The 20,652-nt window shown below is 37.0% G+C and overlaps 1 protein-coding gene across 3 annotated transcripts in view; it reads left to right on the plus strand.

The window, feature by feature from the left end:
* The window catches only part of jmjd1cb (jumonji domain containing 1Cb), a 354,346-nt gene that overhangs the window by 254,779 nt on the left and 78,915 nt on the right, over positions 1-20,652 (plus strand). For all 3 annotated transcript variants that reach the window (XM_039771144.1, XM_039771154.1, XM_039771164.1), the window contains 2 exons: positions 12,722-12,846; positions 14,214-14,357. In XM_039771144.1, coding sequence (XP_039627078.1) covers positions 12,722-12,846; positions 14,214-14,357 — 269 coding nt within the window. The remainder of the gene's footprint in view (positions 1-12,721; positions 12,847-14,213; positions 14,358-20,652) is intronic.

Here is a 20,652-nt window from a genome sequence, read left to right on the forward strand (position 1 = left end):
TGACTGCAGCACAGAAAAGAGGCTGTTGTTGGGGTGGCTATCCTGAATAATTTTCTTTGTCCTGGTCCAATGTTGCTTCGTACAGATGTCCTGGAAGTTAGACAGTGCATGCCCAGTAATTTGTTCAGTTGACCACACTACTCTTTACAGAGCTTTGCGGTCCTGCTGCATTCTGTTTTCAAACCAGGCGATATTTCTTGTCTGAGTGCTATCAATGCTGGATGCATAGAAGTTCTTTAGTGTCTTGGAGGGCAAGCTGAAATCTCTTAAGGCTTCTGAAGTGGTAAAGACATTGCCATGCCTTCTTTGCCAAGGTGTTGCTGAGCTTGGGTCAGGTCTGTTGTGATGTCGAAAATGAGAGGGTGGACAGTTTCAGATGCATCAAGCTGTTAATACTGAGAGGTAGGTGGGCCTCTGTTCTTTTCTTCCAAAATCCACAATCGCCTCCTTTGTTTTGCTGACATTCAGGAATACACACCAGTGTGACAGACTCACATTTCATCCAGGCAAGTGAGCCCATTGCTTTTAGATAGCTGGCCAACCACAGCTTTATCATCAGCAAACTTGACAATGATTTTTGACTCCTGTGCAATCGTATGTGTAGTTAAAGTACAGTAGTGGACTCAGAATACAGCCTGTGTTGAGAGTGAGGGATGATGAAGTGAAGCCATCCACTGAAACCAGCTGGGGTTTGCCTGTCAGGAAGTTAAAATTCCAGCTGCACAGTGAAGTCCTTAGATACAGGCTCATGATCCTGGTGATGTGCATGTTGTGGTAAATGCAGCACTTTAGTCAATAAATGCATTGCATCATTCAAACGACGTTACACCTTTTGTTGTCTAGTTGGTGGAGTACTGTATTGAAGATCAAGCTGATGACAATACTCTGTAGATCTACTGGAGCAATATGCCAGCTGTAATGGACCCAGTTATTTCGGCAGAGCGGTGCATATGTAATTTTTGACCAGCCTCTCAAAACATTTCATTACTACAGATAATAGTGCAACTTAACTAGTCATTCATACAGGCTGGATAAGCGTTCTTAACTACAGGGATAATAGTGGATCTTTTGAAGCATGTTGTCATGACAGACTGGGTTCAGGAGAGATTAAATATTTTAAACACTGGTGCAAGCAGATCAGTACCACTCTTGAAAACACATCCTGGAATTCCATGTGGGACTGTGTGGGAGTTGCTGCATTCCCGGTGTTCATTTTCCTGAAAGCTCTCCCTACTCCTGTTCTGTCAAATTGAGCGCTGTTTCCTCATTGAGCGGTTCTCACGCAGCAGATATGTTAGACTGCTGGCTGGCATTATCGGAATTCACATCAAAGCATACATAGAAATTATTAAATTAATCTGCCAAAGAGGTGTCTGTACTTACCGTGCTGGGAGTAGGGACTTTATAGTTAATTTTTGTCCGCAGACCTTGGCATGTGACTAAGATCAATCTGTTCAAATTGACCTTTCATTGTCTTCCCATATTGTTGCTTAGTGAATTTTCTGGTTCTCTGTAGATTGTACGAGGTGGCTTTGTAATTAGTCATATTGCTAGATATGAGCCCTGAGTTGTATGCAGTGATGCAAGCATTTAGTGCATCACAAGTGGTTTTCTTCTCCCAGGATTTCTGGTTTGGATAAGTCCTGATGTTGAATTTTGGTGCGATTTCATTTATTAGAAATCCAACATAAGAATTCAGTTTCTGTAAACACATTGATATGCCTGAATATATCCCAGTTAGCAAAATTCAGTGCATTCTTGAGAATTGCCTATGATTGGTCTGTCCAATGTGCAACCTCACACATGATTGAAGCCTCCTGCTTTAACTTTTGCTTGCATCTGGACATAAGAAAGATGGTGGTGTGGCCAGATTTGCCAAACAGTGGCAGCTTTTTTTGCCTAACTGCCGTCTTTATATGAAGTATAGCAATGGTCAAGTGTCCTGTCCGCTCTGGTAGAACATGTAATATGCTGATAAAAGTTTGCCATTACCATTTTGAAATTATTCTTGTTAAAATCGCCAGCCACTATGTGGGCAGAGTCCAAGTTTTAATTCTGGTGGTGAATGAGTTTCTCATACAGTTCAATGAGGGCACTGCTTGTGTCTGTTTGAAATGGAATATACACAGCTGTGACAAAGACCTAAGTAAACTCCCAAGGAAAATAAAGTGGGCTGTATTAGATTGCCTAGAACTGCAGATTGGGCGAGTAGTAAGTAGTGTGATAAGACTGTTACATTCCTCAAGCAGACACAGGCACTGCCAAGATGGAACCATATGAGACACTCAGTTGTCATCAGAATGAAAACCTGTTGCACAAGTTGTTGTTGACTATGAGACCCACGGCGCCACTTTCAGGTTTGCCAGACTACTTTGTTTTGTCCATACAGTAAACTAATAGCAGGTTGAATCACATGATTTGGTACTATCAAAGTCAGCCATGTCTCTGTGAGACAAACGATGTTGCATCGGTGTTGCTGCAACTTTATCCTTACTCTGATGGTGTCCAGCTTGTTCTCCAATGACTGAACATTGGCTAGTATGGCAGTGGGCATTGGTGGATGGTGTGCTCATGCCCTTAGCCTGTTTTGCATTCTGGTTCATTTCCCTCTGTATCTTTCGGTTATGTGTGCTGCTGCTGTTGCTGCTTTTTCAAAGGACCCTGCTCTTCTAAGCTGAGTCTGAATGCTGGTGAGAGACCCACGATTGAAGTTTTGAGTTTATTCTTATTACCTGATTTAGTAGTCAATGCCTTGAAAGGGTCAGATGTACCTAATAAGTGTCCAATTGGTGTAATTGTGATATTTAATACAGTTTGATTTTTTCATTGTGGGGAACGGAGGTTTGACTAGAGAAAAACAATGTTTTTTTCTTTTTGTTTTTTTATAAACTAGTAGTAATTTATATAATCAGTATTGCTGATTTTCAGAATTCTGATTTCTAATTTACTGCCAAATAAAAGTGCCATTTCTGAATTGGTATAAATCTAGTGGAGGATCATCTTCAGAAACAAACTCTTTTGGTTAATGTGATATACTTAGCTCCTTTCACTATCCTGGTAATGTAAATAACATATCACTCCTGGATGAATTTTCAGGAAACATGCATTTTTGATAACACCTATGCACACACCAACAGTGTATGTGTTAATTCATTTTGGGGTCTACACTTGTTAAAAATCGATTTTGTTCTGAAAATGATAAAGACCAGTTAAGAATGTTCTCAGAATTGTTGCTTTAATGCAGTGTTTTTTTTTTGGTTTGGTGCTGTCTAGAGAAAACACCTAATCTAATCATATATTCTTCACCCTTCACATGCCAATTGCATTTTACATAGTGTTATTTAAACTGCAGTATTGGCTACTTTATTGTATTCCATCTCAAACAAGACAATGTTGGCCTTTGCATCTTTAATTATTCTTGCTTAAAAGACTTTACAAGTTATTTTATTTAATGTGATCCACTTTTCATCAGTTCATCCACCCTTGCTTACTACCATATAAGCTTACTTGGAGGCAAATTTAGTTTATCCTTAGCAACTATAGATATGCCATATTGCTTATTTCTGGACTGCCCAGTAAATACAAGTTAAACCAGACACAACATAACATTCACAAACCAGCTCTGCCTGTCTAGATTATATGAACCACAAGGTTGGAAAGCAACCTTGTCAGTCCATTACAAAACATACACACAAACCTGTGGAATTTCGTACAGGGAAAGTTTAGAATCACCAGTCTTAACTAAATTATATGCATTTTTGGATTTGGGAGAAATAGAAAAATTTCCCAAGAAAAACCCATAGATGTAGGGAGATAACTTAAACACTCCATCTAGACTGTGACCAGGCATGCGACTTATATCCACTCCACTTCATGATGTCACTGAGCACAGCTGTATGCTTCTTGACTAGTTGTTGCTTCTGTCATAAACGTTTCTAGAGGTTTTAAAGTCTTGGTGAGGAAATACAAAAAGTCACAGAGATGAATTTCTCACACCTTCTGATGTTTGGATTCATGAAGGAGTAGTGCTTTCTTAGTTTATATTAGTTAGAAAAAGGTAAAGGCTTGGAGTAGTGAAAGGTACAGGAATGGCAACAGCAGCTGTAGACTTGGAGGTTCATTTAAATGCCAGTGGTTAATGACAAATCAAAATGTCCAAGAAAAGAAAATGGTGACAAAGGATTTTTTTTTAAAAGGGAGGTAAAAATATGAAAAATGAGAGAGGAGTTTTTTTTTTTATCAGATTCTCTTTTTTTTTTTTTTTGTCTCAATTATTTTAAGGCAACACTGGTTGCAGAGTTCAGCATGTTAATCTTTGCAGCACTATTTCTGAACATGAAAACAAATTGCATGAACAAGATTTGTTTCCTAGCTCTCTGCTCCATCTTGTGGATAGAAAGTACACTGCAATGCAAAATGAGTACAGTATAGAAAAGCCATGGTGCTGGGAGATTTCAGCTGCAGCTATCATCTGCCGAACAATGAGCTCCCAATACTTTAGGCATTGTATACTGTAATTATGAGATTATTTGAGACTCTAGAGTAACTGTTCAGTGATTATGCCATTTTATTTGTATTTAATGTTTTCTTTTCCCAATCTTTTTATTCTTTGTATTTACTGTCACTCTTTGTAGTTGATACATCACTGGTGAAATCGTGCAGGCAAAAGTTCATGGTTTTATCTAGATTTGTACTGACTGATCAAACAGTGATTGTTTTTGTTTTGTATTTAATAAACAGTTTTATGATATGTGATGTAGGTGTAAGCACTCTGCTGGATTGTTGCGTCTTTATAAGACATAAAGGCTAAGACAGTACCTGTTGTCTGGTGGCATTTAGGTGAAGGATAAGAAAAAATCAATTGTTTTAAGCTAGAATTGCTATTGCTTGATGAATGCTTTTTATTTATAACTCTCTGAAAACTGCAAAACTGAGCATTGTTACTGCAACATGCAATATTCATTGGAGACTGAGACTGACATCCTGATGTTATCCATGTGGGTGGAAGTAAAGCAAGTCCTGTGTTTTTTCGGTTACTGCTGTATGAGTTAATTTTTTTCCTTAAATCGTTAAAACCTCATCAGACTTTCTTCTAATGGAAGAAATCTTGGTGTCATCTTTGATTCCTCCCTTTCTTATTCCGCCAACATAAACCACATTAAGAATCTTTCTTTCTTTCACCTCCTTAACATATCCTATGTTCGCTCATTCCTGTCCTTTTCTAATGCTGTGAAACTTGTCTATGCTTCTTTCACATCCCGCATCGATGTAAATCCCTACTGGAATATGTCCCTTCTAATCGTATATCACAGCTCCGGCTGATTCAAAACTCTGCTGCAAGAGTTCTTATACAAACCAGCAGCAGAGAGCAGATAACACCCATCCTGCCTCACCTTCACTGGCATCCTTTGTCCTACAGAATTAAATATGAAATTCAATTATTAACCTATAAAATTCTTTTATTAACTTACAGAGCTTTAAATGGCCTTGCACTTGACTACATCAGTGACCCTCTCTATCATTATGTTCCTATTCGCCCACTAGGGTTCACTGAATCTGTCAATCTTGTTGTGCCCCACAATAACCTGTATTCTATGGGTGACAGGGCCTTCAGCTGTATAGCACCCAGACTTTGGAATGAGCTGTCTAAATTAGATCAGCTGACTCAATACATTCCTTTAAAAAACAACTTAAAACTCACTTGTTCAGGAAGGCTTTTAACTGAACCTTACATTATGCCCCTTCTTTCGGTTTACCCCACTGTCCAGATGTTCAGGATAATTTGTGTGTGAGTGTTGTATCACAAATTATTTGTTCAGGCTTTTCTTTTAGTATTTAATTTAGTCTTTTACTATATTAAATGCTTTGTATCTCCTGTATTTATCAGTTTAGTATTCTATGCAGAAATAGTTATACCAAATGTTACATATTCCCTGCTGTTTAAATATGGGAAAGTTGCTATATAAATGTATTATTATTATTATTATTATTATTACTGTTTTATGGTTTCCATTAAGGAGGTGTGTGGGAATTTTTAAACTATTTCTCTTTAGAATGTTCTTACATTTTTTACCACCTGCACAGTAGCAAAGGTAACTGAATGTTTAGAAAATGGTTCAGAAAGTTGCTTGTAATTGAAACTAGCCTCTGCCAGGAGAGGTTAGTTGTGAGGCCGAAATCTTAAAAAGTAGTTTTGGAAATGGTATGTAAGTAAATAACCAGTGTTGTCATGATCACTAGTTTAAAGTGACGGTGATTCCTTAGTTGGAAGAAATTGAGCTGTATAAAGAACATTTGAATTAGGCCTTGGCGATATGGCTAAACATTAAAATCACAATATTTTTGGACCAAGTGTTGATATACGATATGCATCAATAATTTTTCATATCCTGATTTATTCAAAAAGAAGTCACAGTTATATTCTTATATTTAGTTATTTTATCTAATTGCACAGTAATAACTTTATATGATTTACTTTATATCAGCACAGGCATAAACAAAATATACACATTATCACAAGAAACATATATAAACATTAATGCAAGAACACCAATTTTCTGACTGTACTTGGGTAGTGTTGGAGTAGGTGCTGTAACTACTTCAAGAGCATATTGAAACATTTTTTATTTTTAAGCTATAGTTTGTAAACAAATAAAGGAAAGAACAAGCATTCAAGTGACTTCACAAATTTTGTGCAAGTAATACAAGTCTATCAGTTGCTTCTCGTGGCTCACTGTATTGCCTCCTATGTTAAATACCCTTTTTGAGGGTGAACTAGTGGCCTCTATGCAGAGATATTTCTTTGTATGGTGGCTGAGAGTTGGAAAGATTGGTTCATGTTCTTTCAACCATGCAAGTGGGTTTGTCTCGCTGTCAATAATGGCTGCTAAGTTGAAAGTTCATCTTAAGTTTTATCTCTGTGAGACAGTGTGAACAAAGATGTTGCCTTTAAAAAATAGATACTACCCATGCTTTGCTTCTCTCTTATGGCTGCCAGTGGAGTTGCTTCATCTGCTTCTGGAGGCCCCACAGCTAAGCCAGACTAAGTGTTGGTCTCATCATGTTGAAGGGCCTCCACTTCAGTCACAACTGTATGTTTGATACCTTCATACTTTCCCTCAGGAAAGTAAGATCTTATGATCTGTGGATGCATGAAAAAAGCAATGTCTAATAGTTGATGGGTGGCAGAGTCATCAGACTTCTTCCTCAGATAATACATAGTAAACTGTGTGTCCTCCTACTGGTGAGCCAAGATGCTGGTTTGAAAAAGGTGTAACATAGGCTAAATATAAGAGTCTGTGACAAAGGACAGAGCTGAGAGCATATCTGTAAACATCAGAACAACAAAGTCCTGCCAGGTGGGGGGCATGTTGTCTAGTTTTCTTGTCAGATAAGAGAACTTGGGTGATGACCCACTCTTGTTCCCGCACCCTCTGGATCATGGCTGCCTTTGATCCTGTAGAGGTTTTGTTATGAGCTGATGGGAAGGCAGATTGAGCTCTTTCTGTGCTGCTGTCAAATCCCTTCTCTTTTTCAAGGTGAAGGAAAAACTTGCAACAATTCTCTTGCATACACCAGTAGCCAATTCAGTACAGAGATTTTTTAGGCTTCTCTCTTAAAAAACACAAATTACTGTTCATTATTTAAATTATTATTTAATTTGTAATATTTCTTAATAATGCTTACTTGGAATGTGCGATTGTTTCATCTACAATAATATCTTGTTGTTTTAATGATGTGTGAACTGAATTTATTAAGTATATCACTCATTTTGCAATCAGAAACATGCCTCGAGAGTCCACACATTCACCGTTTCAAGTAACCTAACAGGATAAACTACTGCGCATGTGTAAAATGTGTGTAAAGTGAATGCATGGACTTGCATGGTCAACCCACCAGAAGTGCAGAGCCCTATAGGTGCCTAGCCAAAAAAAAAAAAATATTAGAGCAAACTATTTTTGTTTCTGTCAGAAGCATTTGTCTGATGGGCACGTTTTACTTTGCAAGATGTCTTGGTTGGGAGTTCTTGGTTCCAAAGCACTTTTCTTTTTCATTCATTATTTAAAACACTCTCATAGATGCCAGTCTCCTTGCCACGCTCCATCCCACCCCAACTTGCGTATAAACAATTTTAAATCAATGATGAAGTGGAACAGAGATGCTGTGCCTGCCTGTAAATCCCAATCCTTCTCTTCAAACTGATGTTTGCATCTGAACTGACTACTGTTGAATGAAAAGGAAAAAAAAGTCTTTTGCCAGCTGTTTAAAAAAAAAAAATAAAAAAATAAAACACAGGCATTCAGAGAAAGTGTATCTCTGCACACTGCCATTGAAAAAGAGATCAAGAGCTATTTGATGATACCAGAGGTGGGCAATGATGTAAATCTACTTGAGTGGTGAAAAACAAAACTACATTTCCCCAGTTTGGGGAAACTTGCAAAAAAGTAACTTTACATCCCTCCCTCAAACAGCCCTTCTCAGAGGGCTTTCAGCATTGGAGGAAGTGTTGTAACATTTAACTGTGCTGCTCTGTAGCCAGATGTTCTGGACTGACTAGCTATTCTGTTACATAACGTAAAGTTTCCTCAGTAGAATTTAGTATTTTATTCCCTTTGGATTCATATCTGGTTTACATTTAGGGTAAGTGTCTGTTTAAAATGCTTTCATTCTAAAACTCTGTGTGTGTTTTGTGTAAATTGTGTTGCACAGTTTGATCTCAGTAATACTTTAACTGGTGATCTTAATGTTTTTAGTAGGTAAGACCAGTTTTCCTTAACTGTTGTTTCTGTTAATCTCATTAGTAAGCTACAATTGATACCTTATTATCAAGACCAAACTATATCAATAAGACTTTTACAGACAAATTTTTAACACTTGAATCCCTGAAGCCTGTGAAAATATTCATAATGTCAACCACCTTCATTTTACTTGCACCTCCTCATCTCTGCGTTAATCGTACACTGATTGTGTCTTTGTTTTGCAAATGTGTCAGCTGGCCGCAGTAAGGCAGTCTGGTGTTTCATCCCTCACCGGGGCAGCTGAAGTTGTGCACAAAATTCTCACAGTTGAAGTCTGTGTATCTGGGAGTGAGGTGTCTGGAATTGTATAGGAAAATAATATATCATTATTTGAAATACATATATTTGATGTGTGTTACGTGTCTGCATTGATCAGTATAAATGAAGAATGCCTTTTCTTGCGAGTAAAGAAATGTTTAACACTTAAGTAAAAAAGAAAATGTTTTATTATTTATTTATTTATTATTTATTTATTATTTTATTATTGTAATAATAGAATGTTGATGTGAAGTGTGTAATATGTGAAGAGTGAAGTCCAAATATTAAATAAACACTTTCACTAAAGGTATAACAAAACAAGTGTACTTTTATTCAAGAATTAAACCAAAGAAAAAATCTTTTATTGCATATGTGTGTTTGTGTCTTTGATAGTGGAAAATGCGTCAGTCTCACAGATATCTGATTTGGTGGTGCAGGGGTAAGAGGAGGAGGAGTCGAATGCCCTGAATTGTAGTAGATAATTGGCAGACCTGAAGCAGGTGTCCTTTATGGACATAGTGGTGTGAGAAGAGACTCCAGACCAGACATATAGAGATAATTGGACCACAGTCCAAGTGCAAGGCAAAGGATGCATACTGTCCCAGTGGCACAAACCTTAAAATTAGAAATGTCAAACCGTTTTCAGGTCCTCGGGGAGCTGGATGATGACTATAGAAACACTGAATTGTTAGGGAGGTATAAGGCACCACAATGGGGCACCTCAAAAGAAGTTCCCAGAAAGAGAGACATTGTGATAGTGGGAGACTCGCCTATTAGGGGGATTGAAGTGCAGGTCTGCACCAGAGACAAAGTCTTGCACAATGTACTGTATTGCCTGCTGGATACACAGGTGAAAGACCCTGGAAGGGTGGATAATCCCTTGGCCAGAGCAGGGGTTGAACCAGTTGTCATTGTCTGTGTTGGAACAAATTACATACTGTACATAAGAGCAGTCTCTTGTTTCTACAACCCAGATATAAAGAGTTAGATACCAGGCTGAGGAGCAGAACTGGCAAGGTAGCTTTCTTTGGTAACAGAGACTACAAAGGAGGTAATGAGTGATTTGGAAAATGTAGAGGGTGAAGTACTGCTTAAATTAAAGAAGCTGAAATCAATAAATCATCAGGACCAGAAAATAGTTGTCCTTGAGTACTTAAGGAGATTAGTAAATATATAAAAACCCTTGACACATATTTTTAGGAAGTCACTGCACACTGGAAGTCACTGCACACTGAGGATTTCTAAAAGTCTTAATTTAAAGAATATACAAACAAATATCGTTACATCTTGCCTGAAGAAGGGGCCGGAGTTGCCTCGAAAGCTTGCATATTGTAATCATTTTAGTTAACCAATAAAAGGTGTAATTTTGCTTGACTTTTCACTAAGAATATACAAACGAATACACTGGTCAAACTAACCACCATTATTTTAAAAAAGGCACCACCATGGAATACTACCCTTAAGTACTGAACAAACAATTACTATTAGTATAAAACCTTCTGCTTAATGATTGATGTGATGGCCTTGGTTGTTTTTCCTAGAGAATGAATTAGAACTGGAAAATGCCATACCCATTAACTGCAAGCAAAAAACTAGAAATATTAATAAATCATAGAAAACGGCACCTACAGTTCAAGTGTGCATGTTGGACTAAAACTGTTTAACTTACTTTCTAATATGTTCCAAAATGTACTTTTTCAAAACTAAATTTTATTTCTAATTTTTCTAATATTAGTATACAATAATCAGCTTTTGTAATAATTGTATAAACTCAGACGTGAAAGCAAAGATAGTTTATATGTGTCTGTCTTTTTTGCAATAATAGTGTAAAAACAAAAAAAAAATGTCCTCAGTAAAATTGATTATTTCGTCTATCAACATTTTTATACAAGTTGTGAAATTGGCTGCCTACTTTGAGTGTGCTAGAGGTTTTTACTTGATAACTAAGATCATCTTTATTTGAAAAGTCAGCCAGATTAGTCAGTCATCTTTGGGACTAAAAAAAAAAAAATCAATATGGCACTAATTATTTCAGCACATTACATCAAATGCTCCCAAACCAAGTTATGTATACCGAACTTTTATTTTTGCTAAGAAAGTCTGTTCTTTTTTTGGATGTAAAATTAAATTATACATAGCTTAAATACTTCCCTTGTGTCTTTTTCATATGTAACAGTAAGTTGGTCTATTTCAGCCGTTGCAGTCTGTCCAGTCATTTAAATTTCTGAATGCAAATTAGAATTAATCAAATAATTAATAACATTATTTGTTTGAAACTGATAATTAATCAGTGCTTGTTTACAAATTGCTACCATTCTTAGTTTGAACACAATGAAAATGAACAAACAGAAGGTTTCTCAATTTAAAGCACATTGAAAATCACTTGTTTCATTACCGGGTGATTTGGAGGTTGCAGTGGTTAGTGCTGCTGTTTCATGTATCCAGCATCCTGCATTCGATTCTTGTGCCCAGGATTGTCTATGTGTAGTTTATGTGTCCTATCTGCACTGTTTTTTTTTCTCTGGGTACTCTTGTTTTTCTCCAATATTGTCAAAGCCACAAGTATTGAGTTAATTGGCATTTTCTAAATTGGAGCCGAGTGAGTTATTGGGCTGGTTCTCTATCTTCATCTGATTTCAAAGCTGTTTGGATAGGCTCCAACCCTCAAGTGGAATAAGTAGGTTTGATAATGTTTTTATATTTCATTACAGTTTAATAACTGTTGTCTAAATGTTGATTTTCACCACCATCAGTTTTTATACTTTTTTTTTTTTTTACACATTTTTCAGCACAATTCACTAAAGCTTGCAATTCCCTGTTTATATTTGAATCTTGGTTACTTGTGTGGCGTAATCCACACGTCATGTATATCCAGTCATCCTTTATATGCACAGTAGGAGTTGTTCATGTCTCAACATTTTAATTGTACTGTGCTATTAAAATTTTACTTTTAGTTTGTTGACCATTCTACTATTCTAAGAACAAATCAGCTGGATGTTGTGCATGCCACTAAAATGTCATAAATATACTTTCTTGAGAAGCAATATACAGTATTATACATATATTTTCACTAATTACTAATCCACCCAAAAATGTTGATCTGTTATGCACACCATTTTGTTGAACAAGAAAATGTTATTGTTGTGTTTTCAAATTATCCATTCGTACGTGAGGTTTCGCTGGAGTGGTTTATTTAATAATACACTATTAAAAATACATGTGTTTGGGATGTTGTGAGTATAAGGCTTGATACATGATGTGGAATATGTGACATGAGTAACATTAGAGGTTTTTATTGAACCTTCTGTTTGCTGTTATTCAATATTGGCCGCCTTTGAAGCCCATGGTGTTGGGAACATTATGTCTGTTGTGAGAGAAAAACGTTTTCTCGGTCATCATTACAAACAGCACAAGGTGAGTAGCAGATTAAAAAAAAAAATCCTTTTTTGGGTGGAATATGCCTTTAATGACTATTTACATTGTGTGTACTTTCAGAAAAAGCTCTTCAATAAAAATTTTACACTATGAATTTTTTGTGTTTTTAAATTCAAATAATTTGTGCATATTGTCTATTTCATATTGTTTTCATCCTTTTTTTAATTTTTCTATTTCTTTTTAAATATAGCAGAATAAATCTGAATTATTTCTGCATGTTTTTGTTATAGGTCCCTATTCTTTAAATGGCTACCGTGTCAGAGTATATCGACAAGACTCAGCTACTCAGTGGTTTACTGGTATCATCACTCATCACGATCTCTTCACCCGCACTATGATTGTGATGAATGACCAGGTATGATGTTAAATATGCATTTATATTTTAAATACTTTAGAAAGAAATTATCTATCCTTATATCAGCAAGTATTCATCTGTTTCCATTACTGTTAGGTCATAAAATGAAGCAAATACAGGTGGATTCACGTTATAATGAAACTCATGGGACAATAAAAGTATTTTGTTATGATTAAATTGAATAAAGAGGGAGATTCATTAATCTGACTGGAATTGCTGGTGATTTTCCATCTTAAACAGCAGTGGCACAAGGACAGCTCCATAGCTGCTGTGCTGCTCCTGGTAAACAGTAAACCAAGGATGAAGTAATTGGTTTTACTCTGCAGGATGAAGCTTACAACAGCTCTTATTTTGAAAGACATTTTTTTTAACACTGTACATGCCTTCTCTATACAGTAATAAAGTACATGTATTTTCCTTGAAAATCTGGACTCGGGACCTTCCTGTTTCTCATGTAACTCCATGACCCTAGCTGGACAATACTTGTATAAAAAAAAACAGCGCTTCTTAAACTGCAAAAACGTTTTATTTGACAATCTTTTTTTTTTTTTTTATAGAAATACAGGTATGAATACAGAATGAAAATGGACTTTAGATGTAACTTAAAAAAAAAAAAATAGAAATACAGGTGAATGAAAATGAGACATTAGATGTAACTTTTTAAAATAGAAGTACAGGTATGAAAATATAGAATGAAAATGAGACTTGAGATGAAGATTTTGCTACATAATTTTTCCTAATTATGGAATCAACTTTTTTCTGGATTGCTAATTTTTTTTTCAGTGTAAACTGATACTGTTTCTCACTGTTTTTGTTCATCTCAATGAAAGCTTTGAGAACTGCTATGAAACATTACCAGTACGGTATCTGCACATGACACAACTACCCACACGGACGCTAGGTGGAGCACTGGCTCAGAATTTGGCTATGTAAATTATGTTGCGCCTACATCCTCCTGACCCTTGCTGAAACTGCCCAAGAGCAGAAATTTTGCAACATTCTGTCATTCTCTTTTGGTCTAACAAGAAAGAGGCAACATGTTGCAGGGTTCTCAAGACTTGCTGAAAAGTGTAGGCGTGTAAGTATTTGTTGAAGTGCGTTATCTTCGGTGGCCAGTTTTGGTCGAGAAAATGTTATACATTTTATTTTAATGAAATTTATTTAACGTGATGTTGTATGAACGTTTGTTTGGGCCAACAAAAAGTACTGTATTTATTTTCAAAATTTCATTACTTCGGTATTTGCTATAATGGAATTTGACCTGTTTTTACTCAGTTATGTTTTTATTGGTAAATTGATAAGTAGGTTCATGTTTAGTAAAATTTTTAATCTCACACATTTAATTAAACATTTCATTATTTTTAAAGGTACTAGAACCACAGAATGTTGATCCTTCTATGGTACAGATGACATTTCTGGATGATGTTGTTTACTCTTTGCTGAAAGGTGAAAATATCGGCATCACTTCAAGGCGAAGATCACGCTCTAGTCAGAACAACAATACTGCACATGTAAGTTGTGGTTATAAATAAATGAACAAAACATCATTTCGACTTGCCTGCTACACTTGAAATAATAGTGTCTTTCATCTATCTATCTAAGAATGTACTCCAATCCCCATAGTTAAATAGACAATAGTAAGAAGTATATTTTTAACATATTGATTGGGTAAGTAAAGCAGGTTTCAAATTATGAAAGTTTAGATTCATTCAATAATATAGGAATACTTTTTGATGACACCTATTTATAGTTGACATAAAAAGACAGCTGTAAACAATTTTTAAACAAATGTTCTTTGCAAACATTTTGTGGGTTTGTTCTTAAATATCTTTTGGTACAGTACACAAGGTAACTGCCCATTAAAAATTTATCTTAAATATTTAATTAGGAAATAGATTCTCAGTATTTAAAATTAAGTCACTAAACTACAAAATCACCATATTATTCGCTTATTTCAGTGAAGCAGTAACAGGTAAAAATACTACATTTTTAGTTTAATTTAATGAAAAGGGCTTCTTTGGAGTAGTTGTGTGTCAATACAGTTTTGAACGAATTAAGATTGACCAGGGATAAAGAACTCATGACATTCCTGAAACAAGCCAAATTATATAAATAAAATTGTATTTGACCTAAGCTTCAAGCCCATTTCATTTTGTTACTATAATGATCTAGACTTCAATAAGTTGACTTGGCTGTAAAATAGTAGCAATTGTTAATAATGCTGGCACAAATTACACGTAAGCAATTTTTTAATGTTAATTTAGGCTGTTGGTCAGATTTGAAAAAATGCAAACCTTACAGGTAATGATAGAATTAGTGTATTTACAAAAATGTTTTGCATATGTTTCCAAATACTGCTTAATTTTTTTTCTTACATTTGTTAGTTATTATCACTTAACTCACTAAGGATGTTCACCTGCTGCATGTGAATTTTATGCTTTTTCTCTAATGGCTTTAAACTGTGTGGCTATTTTGTATAACTGACCTAGTTAACACTAGAATCCCTAAAGCCTGCAAAAAAAGTAATCCTGGGCCACCTTAAAATCCTTTGCACTTCTCCATTAGCATTTTACATTTTGCAAATGTGTCAATCAGCACAAGCAGCCTCTTACCCCATTCCCACCAGCGCCACAGCTCAAGTCCAACAAAAAGTGCTACCAGCTCAAGTCTGTTCATCTGGGGTGTGAGGTGCCTGGATTTGTATAGGATAATTAATATATCATTATTTGGAACACATGCATTTCATGTGCGTTCTGTGTCTACAGTGATCTGAGTAAATGCTGGATGACAGAAAATGTGAGGCAAGAAATGTTGAACACATAGCCAAAACAGAAACATTTTTCATGTTCTAGTACTAATGACAAAATTTTGACATGAAGTGTATAATGTGTTAAGACTGAAGTCCAAATATCAAATAAACACTTGCACAAAAGGTACAACTATAACAAAGCAATTGTGCTTTTATTCAAGAATATATACACAAAGAAATTGGGTTAGGGTATGATGCTGATACAAACACTTGGGTAGTACAGCGGTAAGAACTGCTAAGTCATAATCAAGAAATTGTGGGTTCGATCCTGGGTCCTTCCTATATTTACCGTTTTGAGTAGTGAGCTGGTGTTATTGTTACTATTATAGAATAAAAACATACATTTGATTTGAGGCATGCTGACAAAGTTCATGTACACGAGCTATGGTACTGAGAATACAATCAGACTTTTTTGTTTGGGCACATACACCGTCAGCATGGCACTGCCAGAGAGTTGCTCGCATTCTGAAGTGTCTGTAGCTGCAAGTGGAAGCTGCCGTCCCACTTTACGTAACTGATCTTTTCCTTAATAAGGAGTGGCATTGCACATATACTTTGTCAGCATCCCTATGTCAATCAAACACAGGAGGCTTTGCAGTCTACTTGTGACTTTAAACTGTAGGAAGATAAGTAAATAAATATAGGTAAACAACATTCAGTGTGGCATTTATATAAGTAACATATAAATATTTTTCATATAAAGATAATCAAGAAGTATAATCGCAAACAGAAGTTTTCATGATACCTTGGCGAGCTTTGTAGGCCCTGCTGTTTCATTGAAGGACGTGTTTGGAAGATTCACTGGCAGGATGACGCCCTACCTGTTTCTGTATCCATATGGTGCCGTCTTCAACATTTATGCCTGGTGCAGCTGTGTGAGTGGACGTTTCTTGTGGGGAGGGCTTCTGTTCTCTTTTTCCTATGTAGAACCCTCATCCACATCTGAGTTCACCTCTGTTATGGCACATCTTTATTTGAAAACAGCAGTTTCAGATCGGGGGAGAGCGGGAACGTGACTGAGAGAATTGGTCATATCAGCATTGTACCCTAACCCACATTCTTTTTCTTAGGTTATATACTTAAATAAAAGCACACTTGTTTTGTTATACTTGTACCTTTTGTGGATGTATTTATTCAATATTTGGACTTTAGTCTTCACACTATTTACATACACTTCATGTCAAAATGCAGATGTTCATACTATAACATGAAAAAAGTTTCTGTTTTAGCTACGTGTTTAACATTTCTTGCTTCACCTTTCCTGTCATCCTACATTTACCCAGATCTATGTAGACATGGAACACAGATGAAATGCATGTGTGTGCACCTCACACCCAGATGAACAGACTTGAGCTGTGTATTTCTAATGGGGCTTATGACATTTAATTTTCACCAGATGTCGTAGCAACCCAAGAAATCCACACATACGAAGAATTCAAAACAAATACTGTATTTACTTCTATACCACGCGCACATTTTTTCCTGAAAATGAGCATTAGAAAATCAGGTGCGCGTCATACACGAGGAAATGGTGCGTGTCATACACGAGGAATACGGTAGTTTGGCGTTGTCATTCAGCATGGATAGCAGCAAGCGTTTACTGTCCTTCACGGCGGGAGAGAAACTAAAAGTGATTTTGGAAGCAGAGAAGATAGGAAATCGGGCAGCAGGTCGCGTGTTCCAGAGTCATGTGTTCGAGATTGGCGACAGAAGAAAGAAAATCTTTCGTCTTGCATTTTGCAGCGTCTACCAGATGCATATGAAGAAAAGCTACTAGCTTTCCAAAAGTACGTTATTCAGTTGAGGCAGCAGAAAATGTATTTAATGGGGCAAGTCGGTAATGTTGATCAAACGCCAGTTTATTTTGAGAACCCCTCAAACACTACTGTTAATGCAGTCGGAGACAAGTGTGTTCCGGTACGCACGGGAGGGAGAGAGAAACAGCGGTGTACCGTGATGTTGACAATTCTTGCAGATGGAAAGAAACTACCGCCGTATGTAATATTTAAAAGGAAGACCTTGCCGAAAAATTAGAAGTTTCCTCCTGGGGTCATTGTCAGAGCTCAACAAAAGGGTTGGATGGATAACGATCTTGTAATCGATTGGCTGAAATGTGTGTGGCAACGTCGGCCGTGTCTCCTGAAAATGCCAAACATGTTAGTCATGGACAGCTTTCGTGGCCATTTAACTAAAGGTGTTAAAGAAAATCTGAAAGATGGGAAAACAGATCGAGTGGTAATTCCTGGAGGCATGACTTCGCTCCTCCAACCTCTAGATGTCTGCATTAATCGACCATTTAAGGCTCATGTATCTAGAATGTACACCGATTGGGCTGCAACAGCGGTACACGAAACAACGCCAACTGGCAAAATGAAAGCCCCAAGAGTGGTGCGGATGTGTGGCTGGATCATCGCTGCTTGGAAGCTTATTCCAGAGGATTTGATTGTGAAAAGCTTCAAAAAGTGCAGCATATCCAACAGCATCGATGGAAGTGAAGACGACACCATATGGGACGTCAGTAGCGGTGGCGAATCCAGCAGCGAATCGGAAGATGATGATTAAACTGGAATATTCTGGTGAGCACAGTAATTTTCCACTTGCCGTTACAGTCCTTTACCGATTGTCTCTATACGGTTCTTTCTTTACTCATTTCACAGGGCTATTTTTCATTCCCACCTGTCGCAGCATGGTGTGACAAACACTGAACGTTCTGCTGTAGGGGTACTGCTTACAGTTAGTACAATATACTGTATCATGTGCAGAAAGAATTAAACGAGACATAATTATTCTCCATTACAGTTATTTATGTCTGTGTCTTACTTCAACCTCACTCGCTTCCTATACAATCACAATGCGTGTTGTACACGGGGCAAAAGATTTTTTCCCAATTTTCTTTGTAAAATTAGCGTGCGTGTCTTACACGAGGGCGCGTGGTACAGGAGTAAATACGTTAAGTCCATAAGTTATCCATACTAATAAAAGGCAAAGCCCTCACTGACTCACTCACTCACTCACTCATCACTAATTCTCCAACTTCTCGTGTGGGTGGGAGGCTGAAATTTGGCAGGTTCATTCCTTACTGCTTCCTTACAAAAGTTGTGCAGGTTTCATTTCGAAATTCTACGCGTAATGGTCATAACTGGAAGCTGTTTTTCTCCATTTTACTGTAATGGAGTTGAGCTCGAAAGTCGTGGGGGCGGAGTTTCGTGTGACATCATCACGCCTCCCACGTAATCATGCAGTACGTAGAAAACCAGGAAGAGTTTCAAAAAGCGCTGAAGAAAACATGCATTATATAATTGAGAAGGCAGCGAAGCAATAAGAAGCGAGCGAGTGACATATACAATCATATTCATGAGTGCTGCTACTTCAGAAACAAAGCACAGTGCATACCTAAAGTTTAAATTAAGTCCATAGACAGGCTGCCGCTGGTGTTTGTAATTTAGTGCCTGCCCATATAAGGCCGTCCGTCAGCGGCAATCCAATAGAAACACTGCCGCTAAATATTCACGGGTGAAGGACTATGCTTATGAAGAGGAAGATGAGATGGTCAGGGTGGTGTTTGGCACAAACTCAGCGAAACTGCGAGAGAAAGTTTTAAGTGTCTTAGCTAACATTAAATACAGCCGTGGACATAGCACAACATGGCACCAGCATAGCTGGGAAACTTCGATGCATGTACACCGCGCGGCTCGTGTGAACTGATGCAGTGCACAGACAAAAAGCAACAGTTCCAAACAAATAGCGCTGAACAAAAACCGAATTACACAATTGAAAAGGCAGCAAAACAATATGAAGCGTCTGATACATACAAGCATATTCATAAGTGCAGCTACTGCGGAAACCAAGCACACGGTGGAAAAAGTCAATGTCCCGCTAAAGGAAGACAGTGTAAAAAAAACCCGTGCATGCAGTGTGTCAGGTCTCAGATAAAGAAGAAGACGAGCTGTTTATTTATGCAGTAACAAATGAATCGATGAATGAAACCTGTTATCTTTACAACGATTGACAGACACGGAATGTAACTTGAACACAACACATCCTACAAATACGAACCTGATTGAAAGAAATAATGATAATCAAATCCTTGATGACAGCAACACTCAATAACACTCCCAAAACAATTACTGTATATTGACAATCATGTTACGTTATTTTTAAAATGTTCCCTTTTCTTTTTCATAACAACTTTAACACACTACTTCTCTGCTGCGATACGCGGGTATATATATATATATATATATATATATATATATATATATATATATACATATATACACAGTAATCCCTCCTCGATCGGGGTTGCTCCAGAACCCCCGATAGACGAAAAATCCAGTAGAAACCATATGTTTGTGTAGTTATTTTTATATATTTTAAGCCCTTATAAACTCTCCCACACTGTTAACATTATTAGAGCCCTCTAGACATAAAATAATACCCTTTAGTCAAACGTTTAAACTGTGCTCCATTACAAGACAGAGATGACAGTTCTTTCTCACAATTAAAAGAAAGCAAATAGATCTTATCTTTAAAGGAGCGCCGTCAGGAGTAGAAAATGTCAGAGAGAGCGCTCGCAAAGAAAAGCAAACAATCAAAAAATCAATACATGCTTTTAAGTATACAGAAGCACGCGATAAAGCGGCATTTTGTAGAAGAGCGTCCGTGTCCTCTGTGCAAACAGCCCTCTGCTCACACCCCTCCGCCAGGCAGAGAGTGAGAAAGATAGAGAGAAGCAAACAAGCGCCACGCGGGAAGCATATCTTATAGCATTAAAGGAGTTTTAGTTAATATGTAATACATGCTCTGATTGGGTAGCTTTTAAGCCAACCGCCAATAGCATCCCTTGTATGAAATCAACTGGGCAATCAAACTGAGGAAGCATGTAACCTAAATTAAAAGACCAATTGTCCGCAGAAAGCAGCGAACCAGCGAAAAATCCATGATATATATTTAGATATGCTTACATTTAAAATCCGCGATAGAGTGAAATCGCGAAA

Source organism: Polypterus senegalus, chromosome 1 (assembly GCF_016835505.1).
Source record: "Polypterus senegalus isolate Bchr_013 chromosome 1, ASM1683550v1, whole genome shotgun sequence".
Classification (NCBI taxonomy): Eukaryota; Metazoa; Chordata; class Cladistia; order Polypteriformes; family Polypteridae; genus Polypterus; species Polypterus senegalus.